The sequence below is a fragment of the Lissotriton vulgaris genome, chromosome 6, assembly GCF_964263255.1.
Source record: "Lissotriton vulgaris chromosome 6, aLisVul1.2, whole genome shotgun sequence".
NCBI classification, from domain to species: Eukaryota; Metazoa; Chordata; class Amphibia; order Caudata; family Salamandridae; genus Lissotriton; species Lissotriton vulgaris.
In genome coordinates this window covers 175,312,199-175,329,606 of record NC_141694.1, presented here as the reverse complement: position 1 = coordinate 175,329,606, position 17,408 = coordinate 175,312,199, and the positions used below count along the sequence as shown (strand labels likewise).

At 44.5% G+C, this 17,408-nt stretch overlaps 1 protein-coding gene across 1 annotated transcript in view; it reads right to left on the bottom strand.

Annotated features, from left to right (window-relative positions):
• Nucleotides 1-15,519: 15,519 nt before the first annotated feature.
• The window catches only part of LOC147706975 (cysteine-rich venom protein-like), an 88,931-nt gene continuing 87,042 nt past the window's right edge, over nt 15,520-17,408 (bottom strand). The window contains exon 10 of the mRNA XM_086925611.1: nt 15,520-15,653. Within this exon, the coding sequence (XP_086781737.1) occupies nt 15,520-15,653 (134 nt within the window). The remainder of the gene's footprint in view (nt 15,654-17,408) is intronic.

The following is a 17,408-nucleotide window of genomic DNA, read 5'->3' as shown; positions in this document are numbered from 1 at the left end:
TAATAAAAATAAGAATTCCGTTTTTGAATAGCAATGGCTTTACACTTTTCTGAGTGGGTTTTCGTCTCTCCCTAATTCCCTCCTTAATCCTTGTTTAACCTCTCCTTTCCACGACCACGGTCCCTCCCATTAAAGGGCCAGTATTACCTATTTTCCAATTACTTCCTATTTCACATTTACTACTAAAATGTAGTTGTACCTATGGAGCTCTCAGTAGTTGGGATTGAGACAATCTGACATAAAACCACATGCAATCAGATATACTAATGGCTATGGTTCAGGGATACCTGTACAAGGGTAAGCCTGGGGAATGTTTATTGTGAAACAGCATGCAAGACTGGTATTGTTTACACACCAATGTAAGCGTGCCAGGGCTTGACTTCAGTGGAGTCTAGGATCACATTTAAAAACTGTTTGCATTATCCACAGTTCCTAAGGCTATCTTTATTACATGCCAGCCAGGCATTTATAATCATCCAACTGGTAATTGATTCCTCAACATGACTAAAAAAGTCAGAGCCTCCTTATAAGTAGCTATATATCGGGTCTGCTATTTTTCTTCTGGAATTTCGTGAGCCATCAGTAACTCTGAGAGAGGAGTCAACAGAATAGCAAGAAAGACCCTAAAGTTCCCCTAAGAAATTGCGTATGTAGTACCCATCATTTCTGCACAGAGTTTCACCCAACAATATTCCTTGATTAGAGCAGGTGAAATACCCTGGTGAAAGAGCCTTGATCTACAGTACATGCACTGATTTCATAAGTACCATTGTTGGACTTGCCTCTGCTTGCAGTGCCATCCCCAAACTTTTTGCGTCCTGTTTTCTGAACCCATTTTTGCAGGCTTTTAAGGCTCTATGCACGTTACCACTGCTAACCAGTGCTAAACTGCTTGTGCTATATTCTTTAAACATAGTGAAATTTGCTTACATCCAATTGGCACATTTAATTTACTTATAAGTACATAGTCAAGTGCTAATATATGTACCCAGGGCCTGTAAATTAAATGCTACTAGTGGGCCTGCTAAAGTATACAAAAATAGATTGATGGAATGCGTGAATACATCTCAGTCACTGTTAATTACTTTGGCTGCATCCAAATCCATTGTTATTTTGCACACTATGCCATCTCAGTTTGGACCCAACTATATGCAAATAAGTCTAAATCCTGCTCCAATCCAATTGGTATAATACAGCCGAAACTGCCATGCCAGGTCCTCTCTGAACCAGAACACAAGCAACCCAGGACTGGTTTTATAAGTGTTATGACTCATTAGCTAGGTATAACTTGGCTACTGTGACACAGTGGGAATGGGACCGATGTCTCAGCATACCTGTCCCACTTAGGGTGACACACTAAGGTATACAAAAAGAGACAGATGGAATGCTTGAGTTAATCTCAGTGACTGGTGATTACACTGAACCCTCAGGTACAAAAATAGTATTCTCAGACACACTGTTTCATACACTCCGAGATCCTTGTATACTACAGAGGAAGGACTTGAAGGACTGTTTGAGGCCTGACCACCTGCCTGAGAAGGAAGACTGGACATGCACCCTTTATACCATGTTTCATGAGTGACTCCAGGGGCTATTTAGCAGGTCTCCTTTTCTGAGCTACAGGGGTACAGCAAGTTCCAGAAGCCTATCTGCAACTGCCCAGTTGATGTGCTGCACTGGACCTGCTTGGACATGCAAGTTGACCTGCATGAGCCTTGCTGCCATCTGCGGCAGTGAGTTTCTGATCCCCAAGATGTGCCTACCAGGTCCAGGATACTTGCTGTGACTTCGGTTGACCTCCCCCTAGAAGAAAAAGAGAAATCCTGGGCTCTTTGCAACCGCAAATGGGCCTGTTCATGTCAAGATCTCGCTGCCCGTGCAGACCGCCAGAGGTGGCTCCTTCGCTATGGCAGAGTAGAGTCACACCCCTTGCCAGCAGCCTTAAACATAAAAAATAAAATGATAGTAAACCAGTTTTATTATGGTTTTATTTTACTTTTCTAGGGACTGAGTTTCATGCTACGGCCACAAATGTTCATGACTAAAGGCCTGTTCTTCGTGCTACAACAATATGCATCCACAACAATTTCCCTGATCCTGAAGGCCTCCTCCACCGCAAACAGAAACCTTCGCACTGGACTTTAGAGGGTAACTTTATCTTTGAAACTGATTTGGTTCCTGCATTCAGCATGCCCCCCATCACAGTCTGTCGGCACGTGTGACTTCACCCGGTCTAGCATGACCAGATAATAACTTGTGGCTCATGGTGCTTTTAGGCACTACACTTACTTTAAGGGGCAGATTTACAATTAACTAGCACAGTGCACTGCAGAAAGTCATTTTGCTGCACCGCACTACATTAGTTTGGAAGCACAGGGATGCAGCATATTTACAACAATATGTTGCATCTCTGTGCTTCCCCCTTTGCTGGTGCACAAACTGCTGCCATGCACTGACGCAGGCACCCTTGAACCATGGTGCAAGGATGCCTGTGTCATGGGTACGATTGTTTATGTGTAGGAAGAGTTCTCTTCCAGCACATACACAATCAGCAATGGCATTTTCCAGATTCTAAGTGTGCTGCATAAGCACACATAGAACTTGTAAAACGTCATTTATTTAAACGATTATAAATGTGCAGGAAGGGACACCTTCCTGTAAATAAACAATCATTAGAGGGTATTTCCTCGTTCTGTGTGTGCTGCAGAATGCAGCATGCATAGAAAACAACAAGGAAAAATGAATACATTTCTCCTCGTTGTGCCTCCCTATGCCGAGGCATAGCATTCAGATGCATTTCCAGATTCACGATTTCTTGTAAATCTGGAAATGTGTCTGGTTCCATTGGTGTTGTGTGGGAAAGCCCACAGCAACACCCATGGAACGCCCCTTTCACGCAAAGTGCTAAATGTAAAGGGGCCGTATATACAAGGACAGGAAAAACCACGCAGGGTGGCTTTTCATGTCCTTGTAAATATGGGGCAGAAAAATGAGCTGGCAGTGGTTCACAAAAAGTGACGCACTGGCAGCTCAAGGGGCTTGTAAATCTGCTCCTGAATGTTTAAAGTTGCAGATTTCCAGTTTTACTGATTGGAGTTTTTTTGTTTTGGTGTCCAATGATCGACTCTAAGTTTCCATAATTTAAGTGGGAATTTTCTAGTGTTGTATTTTCACTTTATGAATGTTTAAGTGCTGCATACAGCTATGCCTTTGGGCTGTGCGACCAGTTCCAACCCACCAAGCTAGGGGGGCGCCAGTTGCATCGCCCACAAGCCTGGAGGATACGCACCTTTGTCCCTCTTTTATGTCCATTACATTGATCTTTGTGGAAATAAAAGAGCGTCAAGAGTGTTCACTGGTTCATGAGATCGCAGATGACAATCTCAATGCCGGCCCGCACACTGCAGTGCATAGGGAGCTGCCCGGGAGGCATAGAACAGCTTGTTCCCACGATTCATTCGAGTATTGGCAGCAGAGCCGAGCTCCCACACCCGAAAGAGTATTAAAGGTCAGACTGTCTTGCATTAGAAGTAATTAATGATTAGATTTCAAGAAGCATTGATTGAGTTAGAGTTGGCACATGGCGGACCAGTGTTTTAATGATTCCAACCCACGTAAAAGTAGAAAAATGACCTAAAGCCAGCATTTTTCCAATTATTAGTATACACTTTAAAGAGTTAATATAAGAAGAAAAACGTTTTGGAATGTTTTTCTCAGCCTTCAAGATCTCTGACTGACAAATAAAGTAAGAAAAGAGAGAAAAGGATATTGCAAATTTTTACACACTACGTCTAAATTTCCTTTGGGACCTTTGCAGAATGGCAAAACATGGACAAATTGCTAGTATTTTTCTTTGGGAAATGTGGTGACCCTTCTTTCCATACTTTTTTAATGAACTTTTAACCCTGCTTTATCACTTGGCTACGTAAATTCAACGTAGTGGTGTGGTGTCTATTGGGGCAGCAGGTGCAGCGGCACCAAGGCCCACTGAACCCTGAATAATTCTGTATTATATCAATCAAATGGCCAGCGCCAGTTTTAAGCAACATGAGAGCAGCCTACAGAGATCTTTTTGTGCCCAGCTTCTTTCAGGGTATAATAACTGCATGCTAACTCTAGTTGTAACACATTTAATGGAGGGATCTGTGAGTTGTTTAGGTGATAGTGTAGAGGGTTAATGTTCTCACTAGAAAGCACAACATTTAAGATGAACACCACACGTTTGAAGTTTGTGTAACTAGCTCTGTGAGTTACTGCTTTTGTCACAGAGATTCTATTTGTATTGGGAGGTCCTTAGTTGCAAGCTTCCTAATATAGCACATTGGCCTAGTAACTTGCATCAAAGCGCTGCATGCAAATTGCAAGGCATAGGCTTAGAATCTTTTAGTTTTCTCCTCAAACTTTCATTATTCTAAGATTGCTAAAAAGGATTCTTTTGGTAGTAATACAATTAAATTAATATGACACCAGCAATCATTGTTTTATGTTCCAAATCCTGAGTTCATTAGTGGATTTAGTAACACTTCGTGCATGGTTTGCATCACAAAAGTGAGCTGGTGAAAAGTACTGTTTTGGGTTTACGTTCCACCGCAGATCCTGAATTGTGTTGGAGAGTGGCCCTAAAGTAGCACCATGCAACTCCTTCGCATCAAAAAGACATAGCATGGGTGGAACGTGGATATTATCATACACCCACCAATGGATTTTGATGCAATTCATTCATACTTACTTTGGTAGAAAATCATTTGCATAATAAAATTATGCCTCCTCGAGGTAGGCGTAAAGTTGAGAAAAACATTTCATTTCTCTAAAACATCCTAAATTTGGGGGTCATTAGGATGGTGGTCGAGGTAGCGGGACCGTCCGCATGGGCAACGGCGGTCCCTCCATGCAAATTAGGATGTGACCGCCACCCTGGCGGTCACATCCCGTATCTTTAACCTTGCGGCGGGTGCTGCTTAAAGCAGCACCCGCCGCAAGGTTAAACAAGCATTTACAATACAACGGTTTCGCCTTTGCAAAAGTTAGAGCTATTGGCATTGTAAATGACAACATTTTTATTTATGTGTTGGTTTTGAAAACAGATAAATAAATGGCATTGTTATTTACAATGCCAATAGCTTAATCTCTCGCAAATGCCACACACACACACACGCACAGAGATCCCCCCCACACACACAGAGCCCCCTCACACAGAGCCCCACCACACACCCACACAGAGCCCCCCCACACACCCACATAGAGCCCCCCCCACACAGAGCCCCCCACACACCCACACAGAGCCCCCACACACACTGCGAGCCCCCCCACACACCTACACAGAGCCCCCCCACACACTGCGAGCCCCCCCCACACACTGGAGGCAGCTGTCTCTTCTTGTCGACTCGCAGATAATCCAAGCACAGTTCATGCAGGGCCCCTCCCGCTTTCCAGGGATGGGAATGTAGCTTCTTGTCTCACAAGTAAGGCAATGCCTGGCTGGAACCCAGCAACCGATTCCTAACCAGCCGGAAGAGCACCGCCAGCTGAGCAGATAGTAGCTGATGAGCTCCGTGGGCTGAGGGAAGCTGTCATTGTCATGGGTCAAAGCACACTCGTCACCAGACAGGGTCACTGGTCTATGCAGGGGCGTAACAAAGGCCCCTGTAGGCAGTGGAGTGCAGGGGATCGCCCACGCAACTGGTGACCCCCGTTTTGCCCACGAATTATCATATATATAAGGCACAGGAGTTTTGGAGACCCCGAACCACATTCTGTGTGTGGTGGTGGGGTTTTTGCCTTACACCACTGGTTCTGCAGCGTGCCTGTCGTGCACATTCACAGACCAGCATTGCTCGTGCAACACACTGCCATACGTTTTGTTTGCAAGCATGCTACCCTATGCTCTGAAACAGCTCATGACTGTGTAAAAAAGTATAACGTGCTGTCCTATGGTCTCGTGCTATCCAGGACTGCACATCAACACTTTGCCTATCCAGGACTGCATATCAGCACTTTGCCCCATGCATCGTCGAGTTCCAGGCAAGTGCAAGACCGAAGTGTGCTACCTTTTACCACAAGGCAGGATTGTGCATGAACATTCGGCCCCCCACACACACCCAATTGGTTGTAGAACATCAAGCATGACCCCATACGCAAACTCCAGTACTGTGCATGACCCCACTGTCCCGTGTTCTGCCACGATCCAGGACTGTGAATCAACATGTCCCCCCTTCCCTATTATGCGCAGTCAAGGGCAGAAACAACAACATGGGATATGAACGACTAAAGGCCACTGAGATGGGGCCTATCACTGGTTCATTTGTAAACAACAACAAACAAGCAATGAAGGGGGGTGGGTGAGGAGCTCACGCACACAAGCAACGAGGGGAAAGGGGGACGAGCCACGCAAAGACGGTAAACAGACGACAGCCATGAGTTTAAACGAATTCTGTGGGCGGCCATACACGGAAACGACAAGACGGAGAGAAGCCACAACAATACACAGAGACAACAAAAACGGAAAGACGTACAAAATTACAATAATATTATAAGAAAATGCTGCTTACCTGCTCGCAAATAGAGGAACACATCCCGGCAACAGAAATCGCGCAGCCCCCACACACCCACACAGAGTCCCCCCCACACACTGCGAGCCTCCCCCACACACTGCGAGCCTCACACACTGGAGGCAGATGTCTCTTCTTGTCGCCTCGCAGATAATCCAAGCACAGATCATGCAGGGCCCCCCTCGCTTCCCAGAGATGGGAATGCAGTTTCTTGTCTCACAATTAAGGCAATGCCTGGCAGGCACCCAGCAACCGATTCCTAACCTCGTCACCAGACAGGGTCACTGGTCTATGCAGGGGCGTAACAAAGGCCCCTGTAGGCAGTGGAGTGCAGGGGATCTCCCACGCAACTGGTGGCCCCCGTTCTGCCCACAAATTATCATATATATAAGGCACAGGAGTTTCGGAGACCCTGCACCACATTCTGTGTGTGGGTGGTGGGGTTTTTGCGTTACACCACTAGTTCTGCAGCGTGCCTGCGGTGAACATTCACAGACCAGCAATGCTCGTGCAACACACTGCCATATGTTTGGCGCGTAAGCATGCTTCCCCCCTATGCTCTGAAACAGCTCATGACTGTGTAAAACAGTATAACGTGCTGTCCTATGGTCTCGCGCTATCCAGGACTGCATATCAACACTTTGTCTATCCCGGACTGCACATCAGCACTTTGCCCCATGCATCGTCGAGTTCCAGGCAAGTGCAAGACCCAAGTGTGCTACCTTTTACCACAATGCAGGATTGTGCATGAACATTCGGCCCCCCACACACACCCAATTCGTTGTAGGACATCAAGCATGGCCCTAGATGCAAACTCCAGTACTGTGCAGGACCACACTGTCCCACGTTCTGCCACAATCCAGGACTGTGAATCAACATGTCCCCCCTTCCCTATTATGTGCAGTCTAGGACAGAAACAACAACATGGGATATGAACGATTAAGGGCCACTGAGATGGGGCCTTTCACTGGTTCATTTGTAAACAGCAACAAACAAACAACGAGGGGGGGAGGGTGAGGAGCTCACGCACACAAGCAACGAGGGGCCTACCTGCTCACAAATCAAGGAACACATCCCAGCAACAGAAATCGCGCAGCCCACTCCTGCAAATGCCACGATGAACTGAACACAACATGCCGTCCTCCCCCCAAAAAAATATAACATCCGCCTACTGCCGCAATGACGTTCTAAAAGGGATGGATAGAAAAAAAATCGCCGGAATGCCCACGAATCTGTTCCGACAATGACGGACAGATCTCTCTTCCAATGGCTAGCCTCCATTTATGGAGCTAGCCAATGGAAGAGGGAGGCGGGACAAAGCCCCATACTGGCAAACATAAGAGTTCGCCTGCGAGAGCGCTGCAGCGCAGTAATATGCCAGGCGAAACCTAAAAAGCATGTATTGCATTTATATGCACAAAGCAGCAGGCACCGCGCGGTGCCTGCCGCTTTGTTCATGTAAATGCAGGGGGTACCATAGCTACGCCCCATGTTCACCCCTCCACCCCCTGACACCCTGGGGGCCCGCAACGTGCCCCCAAACTGAAAAGACCACATGCTTTTCCACTGCGGAAAAGCCGCAGTGGAAAAGCATGTTTCCTGCCCCATCCTAATATGGCTGGCGGTGTCTGATAGACACCGCCACCATATTAGAGCTTTTCCGGCGCAGCCGGAAGGCGACCGCGGCAGAAAAGCGGCGGACGGTTATCCCGTCCGCCGATGACCCCATAGCCATCCTAATCTGGCGGGGGGTCTTTGGAGGCACTGCTGCGGTGATTCCGCATCCTCCGGGCCTGCGGTGGCTTCCGCCGGCCCGGAGGATGCGTAATCACCGCAATCCTAATCGCCCCTTAGTGTGTGTGTTGTACAGTGCAGCACATTTGCAAACTGGTGAAGTTTTAAACTTTGTCAAAACATAGGGTTTGTGCTGGAAGGAAAACCTTCCAATATAAAACAAAGGCTTGACTAGCTGCTAGCTATGATGCCAGTTAATAATTCTTCCTTCCTCGTATTGGGGGACTTCAACTTTCGGCCTTCTGACCCCACAGAAGATGCCACCTCAAAAGAATTCACTGAACTTCTCCTCAGCCTCAACTTTGTGTCACATGTCCACACTCCCACTCATATCCGAGGCCACACCCTCGATCAGATTTGGTCACTTAACGTTCCTGTCACTTGGTCCGATCACTTTTTGATATCATTTTTCCTTGATTTAAGTCTTGCTAAAAGACCCTCTTTCCCCAAAAACACTTGGGCTTGCAACTGGAATAAAGTGGATATGTCCACTCTTTGCTCCTCCCTCTCAGCTTCCTGCCCTGTCTTAGAGGACCTGACTACGCCATCCCAAGCATCCACCATCAATAGTTGGCTCTCTAGAGCAGGTGACCACGTGGCCCCCCTGAAGCGCGTCACTACCAGACGCGCCCATGACGCTAATAGATGGTTTAATGCCGATTTAAAGGCAAAAAAACTTGAAGTGCACACATGGAGACCCGCCTATAGTCTAACGTTAAAATCTCAGTATATTTCCATTCTCAACCAATATAAAAAATCCATCCTTGCTGCTAAAACAGACTATTTCGCCGGAAAAATTCTCTTAGCCGAAAACCAACTCAGGGAGATTTTTGCCACGGTCCATGAGTTGGCCTCCTCTGATAGTTACCCTCAAACCCTCCCCTTCCCATTCCCTCTGCAACTCTCTTAATTATTTCTTTATCAATAAAATTGTTATCATCAAGGCCAACATATCACCACCACCCCCACTTTCCTCAGCCCTCAGCCAACGTCTAAAACTTCTTACTTGGACCAGATACCTCTCCTGACCAGGGAAACCCTCCTTCCTTTGTTGGTCCAAGTTAAGTCAGGTTCCCCCTTGGATATTTGTCCTGCCCATGTTCTGAGAGAGATCTTTTAAGCCTGTCCTCAGCCCCCTCTTGTTTTTTTAAACGACTCCCTTAAACATGGTGTTGTTCCTAAACTTCACAAGTCGGCAACAATAATTCCCATCTTAAAAAAGGCTGGCGCTGATCCTTCCTCCCTGTCCAACTATCAACCCATTTCCCTTTTCCCCTTTTTGGGTAATGTCCTGGAGAGCCATGTCACCCAAGCTCTCAGTACCTTTATGAAAAATAGTGGCTGTTTGGCATCATGCCAGGTGGGCTTCCGTCCGCTACATTCCACTGAGAAGGTTGTTATCTCCGTCATGGACAAACTTAGAGAAGGGATGGATGCTAATTCTCCCCAGGCCCTGGTCCTCCTCGACCTGTCCGCCACTTTCGACATGGTTGATCACTCCATCCTTCTCACCCGTGTCGGGGCGGCGGGCATTAGGGGGCCTGCTTTGGCCTGGCTAAACTCTTTTTTGAGAGACCGCACCCAGGCCGTCCATCTCGCCGATTTCTCCTCCCTTCCACACAAGGTGCAGTGTGGTGTCCCTCAAGGCTCTTCCCTTTCCCCCCTTTTGTTTAACCTATACATCCTCCCCCTCATTTTTGCTTTACAGAAGAGGGAGGTTACTGTTTTCAATTATGCGGACTACCTCCAACTTATTTTTAATCTCTCCCACTCCCCAGGTTCTTTCCATAATTTCTAATCAGTCATGATCTTCATCAGGGACTGAATGAACTGCAATCACCTTAAACTCAACCCGGAAAATACTGAGCTAGTTCTCACCGGAGGCAGTCACAGTCCCTGGACCCCCATGTTCTGGGCTCTTTCTCTTGGCCCCCCTCTGTCACCTTCTTCCTCAGTTAAAACATTAGGGATAACAATGAATCACCACCTCACGATGCACTCCCAGATTAGCTCAGTAGTTTCATCTTGTTTTTTCACTCTTCGCACTATTCGGAAGATTTCCAGTTTTTTTTCCTTCCCGGCCCTGAAACGTATTCTCATGGCAACGGTTCTATCACTCTTAGATTATGGCAACATCTTGTATAATGTCGTCTCTGCTTATGGCCTCCGGCGCCTTCAATTGGTCCAAAATCAAGCTGCCCGCCTCATTTATGGTCTCCCCAAATCTCACCACGTCACTCCCCTACTCAAGGCCTTGCATTGGCTCCCCATTAAAGAACGGGCCCTCTTTAAGCTGGGCTGCAGGACCTTTCTGGCACGAGCCGGGACTGCTCCCGCCTTTATCAACTCTACAATCAAAGTTTATATTCCCAGTAGGGAGCTGCGCTCTTCCTCCCAGTCACTTCTCTCTGTGCCTTGGTTTAGGAAGAAAAAATCAGGAGGCACTAAATTCTCCACCCTGGCTCCCATTTTTTGGAACACCTTCCCTCCACCTATAAGATCGGCCGCCTCCTACATAGAGTTTCTTAAGGCACTCAAAACTTTACTTTTTACACAAGCCTTCTCGTCTTAGCTACAGCACTTTCTCTGCCCAGGGTTGGTATTCTCAGCTCCAAGAAACCACGTGGTAGTCATGCGCACACCCTTGCACTGTGGTGCAAGAATGTGTGCATTGGCACAAGGCAACCTTAAGGTACACCAGCACTAGAGGGGAGAGCAACAGCACCATATCTTTGTGAATTTTGTGCTATTGTGCTCTCTGTTTTTCATAAAATGCAGCTTAGCAACTTTGGTTACTGCGCTTTGTGAAATTTCAGTAAATCTGCCCCCTTTTTTTTACCAGACAAGCACTCTTAACACATAACGTCTACTGTTGTGGATGGCATGTGACTTATAGAGCTTATAGTCCTCATTATCTTAAGTAACATTTCCTATACATTGATCTACACACCTGTATGACATATCTCAATATAATGTGTTGGGATGAGTAGCGCTATAAAGTAAATAAATGTGAGAGTGTGGCTAAGGAAATAGGAGTGGCACCATTGAAGGGGGTAGTAAGTGAATCTATGAAGAACGAGTTCCTGGAGTGTGGGAGTCAACAAAGATTGTTGTATTGGGTGCCACCAATGCTAAAGCCGGCCCTGGTTGCCTAAATACTTCATAAAATGCCTCTAAGATAAGCCTACTTAATTTTATGTCATGCTACTAGACAGTCAAGCATAGGTTAATTTAGTGACTTTTGTGGTTCCCTCTGACAAGTTTTTGGGCTATTGCTTGAGAAGGGCTTACTGGTATCTCAACCAACAACTCAATTTCTCACACCCATGATGTTCAGAACTAAGGTGTTGGCCCCATAACAATTAACATAGATTTGTAGAGTCTGATTTACATAGGTAAGCTTACACTACTGTGTAAGTGTACTACTTTAAGGTATTTACAAGCTATATGCGGAGTATTACAACTTTGCATTCCCTATACTTATATCTATGCAGTTCTACACACCCAGAGACTCTTCAATCAGGGTGGAGAAGTCGACACACATAAGTATAGAGAGTGCAGAGTCTTAAAAATCCATAGTATGTGAAAACCTAAAAGATGTAAAGTTACACAAAAATGTACATTTTTTTTGTGAATAAGGTTTGTAATTGATCGAATGGCGCACATCTTTGGGCATTCAGTGCCAGAGATAAAGGAATGTTTTAAATCCTGCCTTGGTAACATAACCCAACCTTCTCTACATTAGGAAACTTTAAAAAACAAAACTCTGTAAATGCCTTTCTGTAGAAGATCTAAGAATAAAAAGGTAGTAAATGATGAATACAAAATGTGAGTAGTTTTTCCACCACATGTGTCTCGTTTGTGAGACACTATTGTGTACAAAAGTGTCTTGAAGCCTGCCAATTGCTTACCATTTGTGTTTTTCAATGCCAATTTTCTTTGAAGCATCGTTAATTGGCTAGTCTAGCAGAAAAGTCACTTCTGATGCTTGATGTGGAGCAGGAACCAAGCACAGATTGATTCAACTTAATCCGCACCCGTCCGCTGCTCTTGATATGTGATTGACGTAATATTTCCCCCCCCATATAATCCCCCACACTCATGCTGCCTGCTGCTACAACTATAGCACTTTAATTCTTGTTTGAATGCGCTTCACCCATTGACCTTAGACATATATCAATAAACTCTATTCAGCATTCTGTAGTACCCCTTCCCCCTCTCAAGTACGGCTTATCTGGTGGTTGGGTATGGTGTTTGAAAGGTTGTCAGTTCCTGTTCGGATGAAAGGTGAGAGCCATGTTTCTTTAGGCAGGTTTGGGCGACGATCTTAATCCCCTCTGCTCCTAAGTACCTTTCCCTCTGTAGACATTCTTCTTTTGCAACAGGCATAATGTGTTTTTTTTTTATTCCTGAGGAATTTGAACTATGTACCTATGAATAGAAGCTGAAGAAGTTGAGTGGCATATTTACTAGAGACGTGGCAGAGCGTGGCCTTAGCTTAGTTGTCTCAACGCCACGCTGCGCTACTTCTGAAATGCAGGGCTGCACCTTATTCACAACAACATGATGCAGCCCTTCGTTTCCCCCTGCGCTGGAGCTAAATTTAGCAGCCTAGCACCAACTCAGGCACCCTCTCTCCATAGCATAAGGGTGTCTGCATTGAGGGGAAGATTGTCCCTTCCCACACATAAACAATCTTTAAATGGCCGTTTGAAACTTCTTTGTGGGCTGCTTAATGCAGCACACTAGATGTTGAAAAACGTCATTTTATTTTTATTGATTGTTTATGTGCAGGAAGGCACACTTTCATGAATATAAATGAGAGGGGTTACAATTTGTGACCCCCAAGAATTCGCAAAAATTCATAGGGATGGTGGCCTGCTGGGGTCAGCAGACCACCATGTCTGTGATTGCTTTTAAATAAAGCAATTTTTTGTGTAAAGCAGCCTGTTTTCCATAAAGGAAAACAGGCTGCTTTACAAAAAGAATAATGAAAAGTTTTCCTTTCATTTTTCAAGAGCAGGCAGTGGTCCGTGGGACCACTGCCTGATCTTAAAAAATGCTTTTACAGACATTCACAAAGGGGAAGGGGTGCCTTCGGGACCCTTTCTCATTTTCAAATGGGTTACCACCTACTTGAAGAAGGTGGTAAAATGTGAATGTTTTGCGACTGCATTTCGGTTGCAAAACATTCATACATACAGATGCGATTTGTATTAGGAAGGGACGGCATAGGCACATCCCTTCCTAATAGTGAATCGCAATTCTATTTTATTATTCAGTAACAGGTTATGAATCATGAAATAGGGTTTGCTACATCTGAAAAACCTTTTTCGCATTCATAAACGGCCCGATTCTGTGAATCGGCCTGTCTGCGAAGACAAAAATGCTTGATACATGTGGCCCCTTGTTCCTTATAAGACAGTAGAGACAAAAAGGTTTTGAAGATGTCGTTGTTACATTTAAGGTTCTACCAACATGTGTTTCACCCAGTAGCCACTCACCGCAGACTTTCTGAAGACTGTGAAATCAAAGCAACACAGTCCGGCATGTGTTTCCAGCTGTCATCTTGTGTACTTCTCATGACCCCACAACACTGTGTTGCGCTCGCTCATTATGTCCTTCTCCCTGCCCCCTCCATTATAAACTCGTCATCGTATGTTTCTTCCCCACTTTGCTTTCTCATCCTTGTATTGTATATATTGTATTTGTATTTATATAGCGCTTACTGCCCCTGACGAAGCGTGCTCCGTGTTTACCGCTTTCCGTTTGCTCCCCTCAGTGCTCCATGTTGCTCTCTCTTGACCATTGCAACCCATCCACACCCCTGCCATCTCTGCTGCTTCCACCGCCCCCCCAGGCTGCTTCCACTCACCCCCATCCCTAGGTTTCTTCCCGTCACCTTGCCCCCCCCAAGCTGCTTTCCCTACAGCCACCCATGCCCCCCTTCTCCTTACCTGTTGCTTATTACCACCTCAGCACACCACTAAAAATAGAATCACACATCATTTTGCAGACGCGTGCTAGTCATCATTGGTAAAGTCACTAGTTCTCAAAGGTGAGACATATGGGCTATGCCAATGCTTGTTTAACCATGTTTCCTAACATCATGCAGTGGACAGTTGCCAACATGGGCAATTCTTAAAATATACTCGACCCATAAATATATTTACAAAAAAAAAAAATAACATTTTTAGCATTCTGTATTTTACTCTAGTGAAAATACAATTTGTGCTAGTTTTGAATTTTTATTTTTTACCAGTCCAAAGATTCTTTTAAACGACCCAGGCAATAATGAAGTAAGGTTGGTCATACAAACTTTCGGCAAGTCACATCCTATTCATCAACATGCTTATATATTGTGCTCAAAATAGGTAGTCTTGCTAGGCATTCAGCATTCACCTATCGACCATGTCATTACTAACTGCTTAGAAAAGAAACCCTGTCTCTAAAGATCATCACTTTGCATGCATTTTAAAATACACACGCCAGTCTTTCCACCAGACCTTTCTAGTATCTGAAAAGTCAGTGCTGGAGATGAAAAAGGATAAACATTCATTACGACAAAAAAGAAAGCATTTAAAATAACGCCAGACATATACCATAAGCTGCCCAAATACTGCATGTGTTTGTATTTAAATGCATCTATAGAGTAAATTAAGGTCTAAAATACAAGATCTAAGTACTGAAAAGCAGAACAGGCAATACAATGTAAAGACATGAATGAGGAAGTTGACATACTAAACAAAGTACAACATAATACATAAATAATAAACCTGTCAATCAAAAAAGGGCCGTTAAAGTACTGTCCACATAATTCCAAAAAATATGTTCATGAATGGTATAAATCCAATTGTCATGGCTACACAATGGCCCCAGTGTGATCGATTCATATTCAACAGGACGAATAAATAAATAAATACATCTAAAGGTTAAATACAATTGGTCTGTCTCCTCAGGAATTAAACATGCCATTTAAATGCAGGGAAACAAAGCTGCTCCTCTTTTCAGCCGGTCCATCATGTCAAGAGTAATTTGAGTTGAAACACCACTGCAGGACACAGCATAACAAGCATGTCGTATGCACACTTTCGATGCACCCAGGATGGCAGTTCACGACATGTAGACATATCCGCCTCTGCCCAAGCACAGAAGACTGACATTGCGTGGTAATAACTTATTTGATATCACTTGGGTGGCACGTGCAGGTGGCAGGACAGTCACTCCTCAAGTCGTCTCCTGTACAAGTTCCATCCCAATTTGTGAATGTTTTGCAGTTGCTGTACTTATCTTGATATGAGCATGAGTTTGCTGTAATTTAATAAAATCAAGAATTAATTAATGCTTGTCATAATATCAACTTCAGAAATCCTTAAAGGAAGTCGTAATCCTTGAGCAGTGCTGGACAGCTTTCAATTTGGGAATTGTGCCAGACGACCTCGAGGATTCTGTGGTCGATGGTGCCCTGCCTGCAGGTCCCCTTATATTTCCAAGCAGGAGAAACATTTTTTTAAGCAGCACCGGTTCCTTTAAGGAACATGAGCTGCTTTGAATAAAATGTTTCCTATTTCCAGTGCTTAATTTGAGCCAGTGGTTTTCGGGTGCTTGGAACAGGCACATAATTGGTTTTGGTGCTCCGCACTGGCACTTAATTGTCAACACTGTATTTATGACAATCTTCCACATGGTGGCACTGGTCTTCTAATTTAGAGATGAGCATAACAATAATTGTTTATGAATACAATATACATTAAACATTACTAATACCTGCCTCCCCAGACATTCCTTCAGCTTTTCGCTTTTCGCACTTGCAGGCGAGAGAGATGGTTAGTAGTTGTTTTGGTACTTGCATTGGCAGGGTTGAGAGGGGTGAAGGGGATGGGTGCAACTTGCAAAGGCCTCCTGGTCCGTGCCCTGGCACTTATTATCTTACTAATTAAGCGTTGTTCATTGACTACGCACAGGCATGGTGGTCTGCTGTTCAGTATAGGCACCATCACTTTGTTTCTAGCTATCAAAGGGCAACACAACCTGCTGATATTCATTAGGCAGGTCATTCTACATTCTTGTTTAACTGTTGGTTTTTACGTTAGTAGATACATCGCATCACAGATTTAGATAGAGGTAGTAAAATGTTGGTGAGAAAGTTGCCAATTGTGGCCTGTCTTTTTACACCAGGCCCCCTTTTTTCATCTTAAAAGTACTATAATATATAAACCAATTTTAATCATGAATATCACATACACATAAATAACCAACAAACCACATACTCGTTTAGAGTAAGTAAAGCTCGACAGTGGAACACTATAGACCACAGCATCTGACTCGCTATCCCTATATTATATATCTATACTCTGGAACTACCCAGAAATCTGTGTGCACACTGTAAAGCACCCACTGTCACAATGCAATTCCAATAAAGAAATATCACAATTTAAACTAAAGTAAAGGTGCACCAAAATATTTGTTAAACCTGTGTCCACAAATGTATCCAGTTTCAAAATAAAAAGAAGAACTTTGAAGAATACATTTGTGGACACAGGTATAAACAAATATTTTTACCTCTCTGGGTCTTTTGTGGTGCACCTTTGCTTTTGTTTAAACCAAATACTCGTATTTTATAAAAAAGTGACCATTTTTCTATAGCACAATTTACATAGTAATAATCAATTCATGTTTAAAACTCATAGCAAACTGTGCTATGGCCTTGGAATTTGTCTTCAGCTCACCTGCCAATAAAATACTTGGGTATCCTACTTGCTCGTATCCTTCGTATCTTTTAAACAAAGGCTAATATACTCTGACATGATTTGCACAAAAAATGTCACAATATAAAACTCGCTGAAGATCAGGGCCGGACTGGGAACCAAGGGGCATATTATCAAGGGGTTTATCTCCGCTTTTTTGGCTTTAAAAGCCAAGAAAGCGGAGATAAAATTATCTCCCTATTACCTAGCTGTCGCTAACACCAGTTAGCGACAGCTAGCAGGAGATAGCGACCATCTTGGGCCCCACTTTGCATGTCAGTGATATTTATCACTAATGACATGCAAAGTGGGCGTGTCA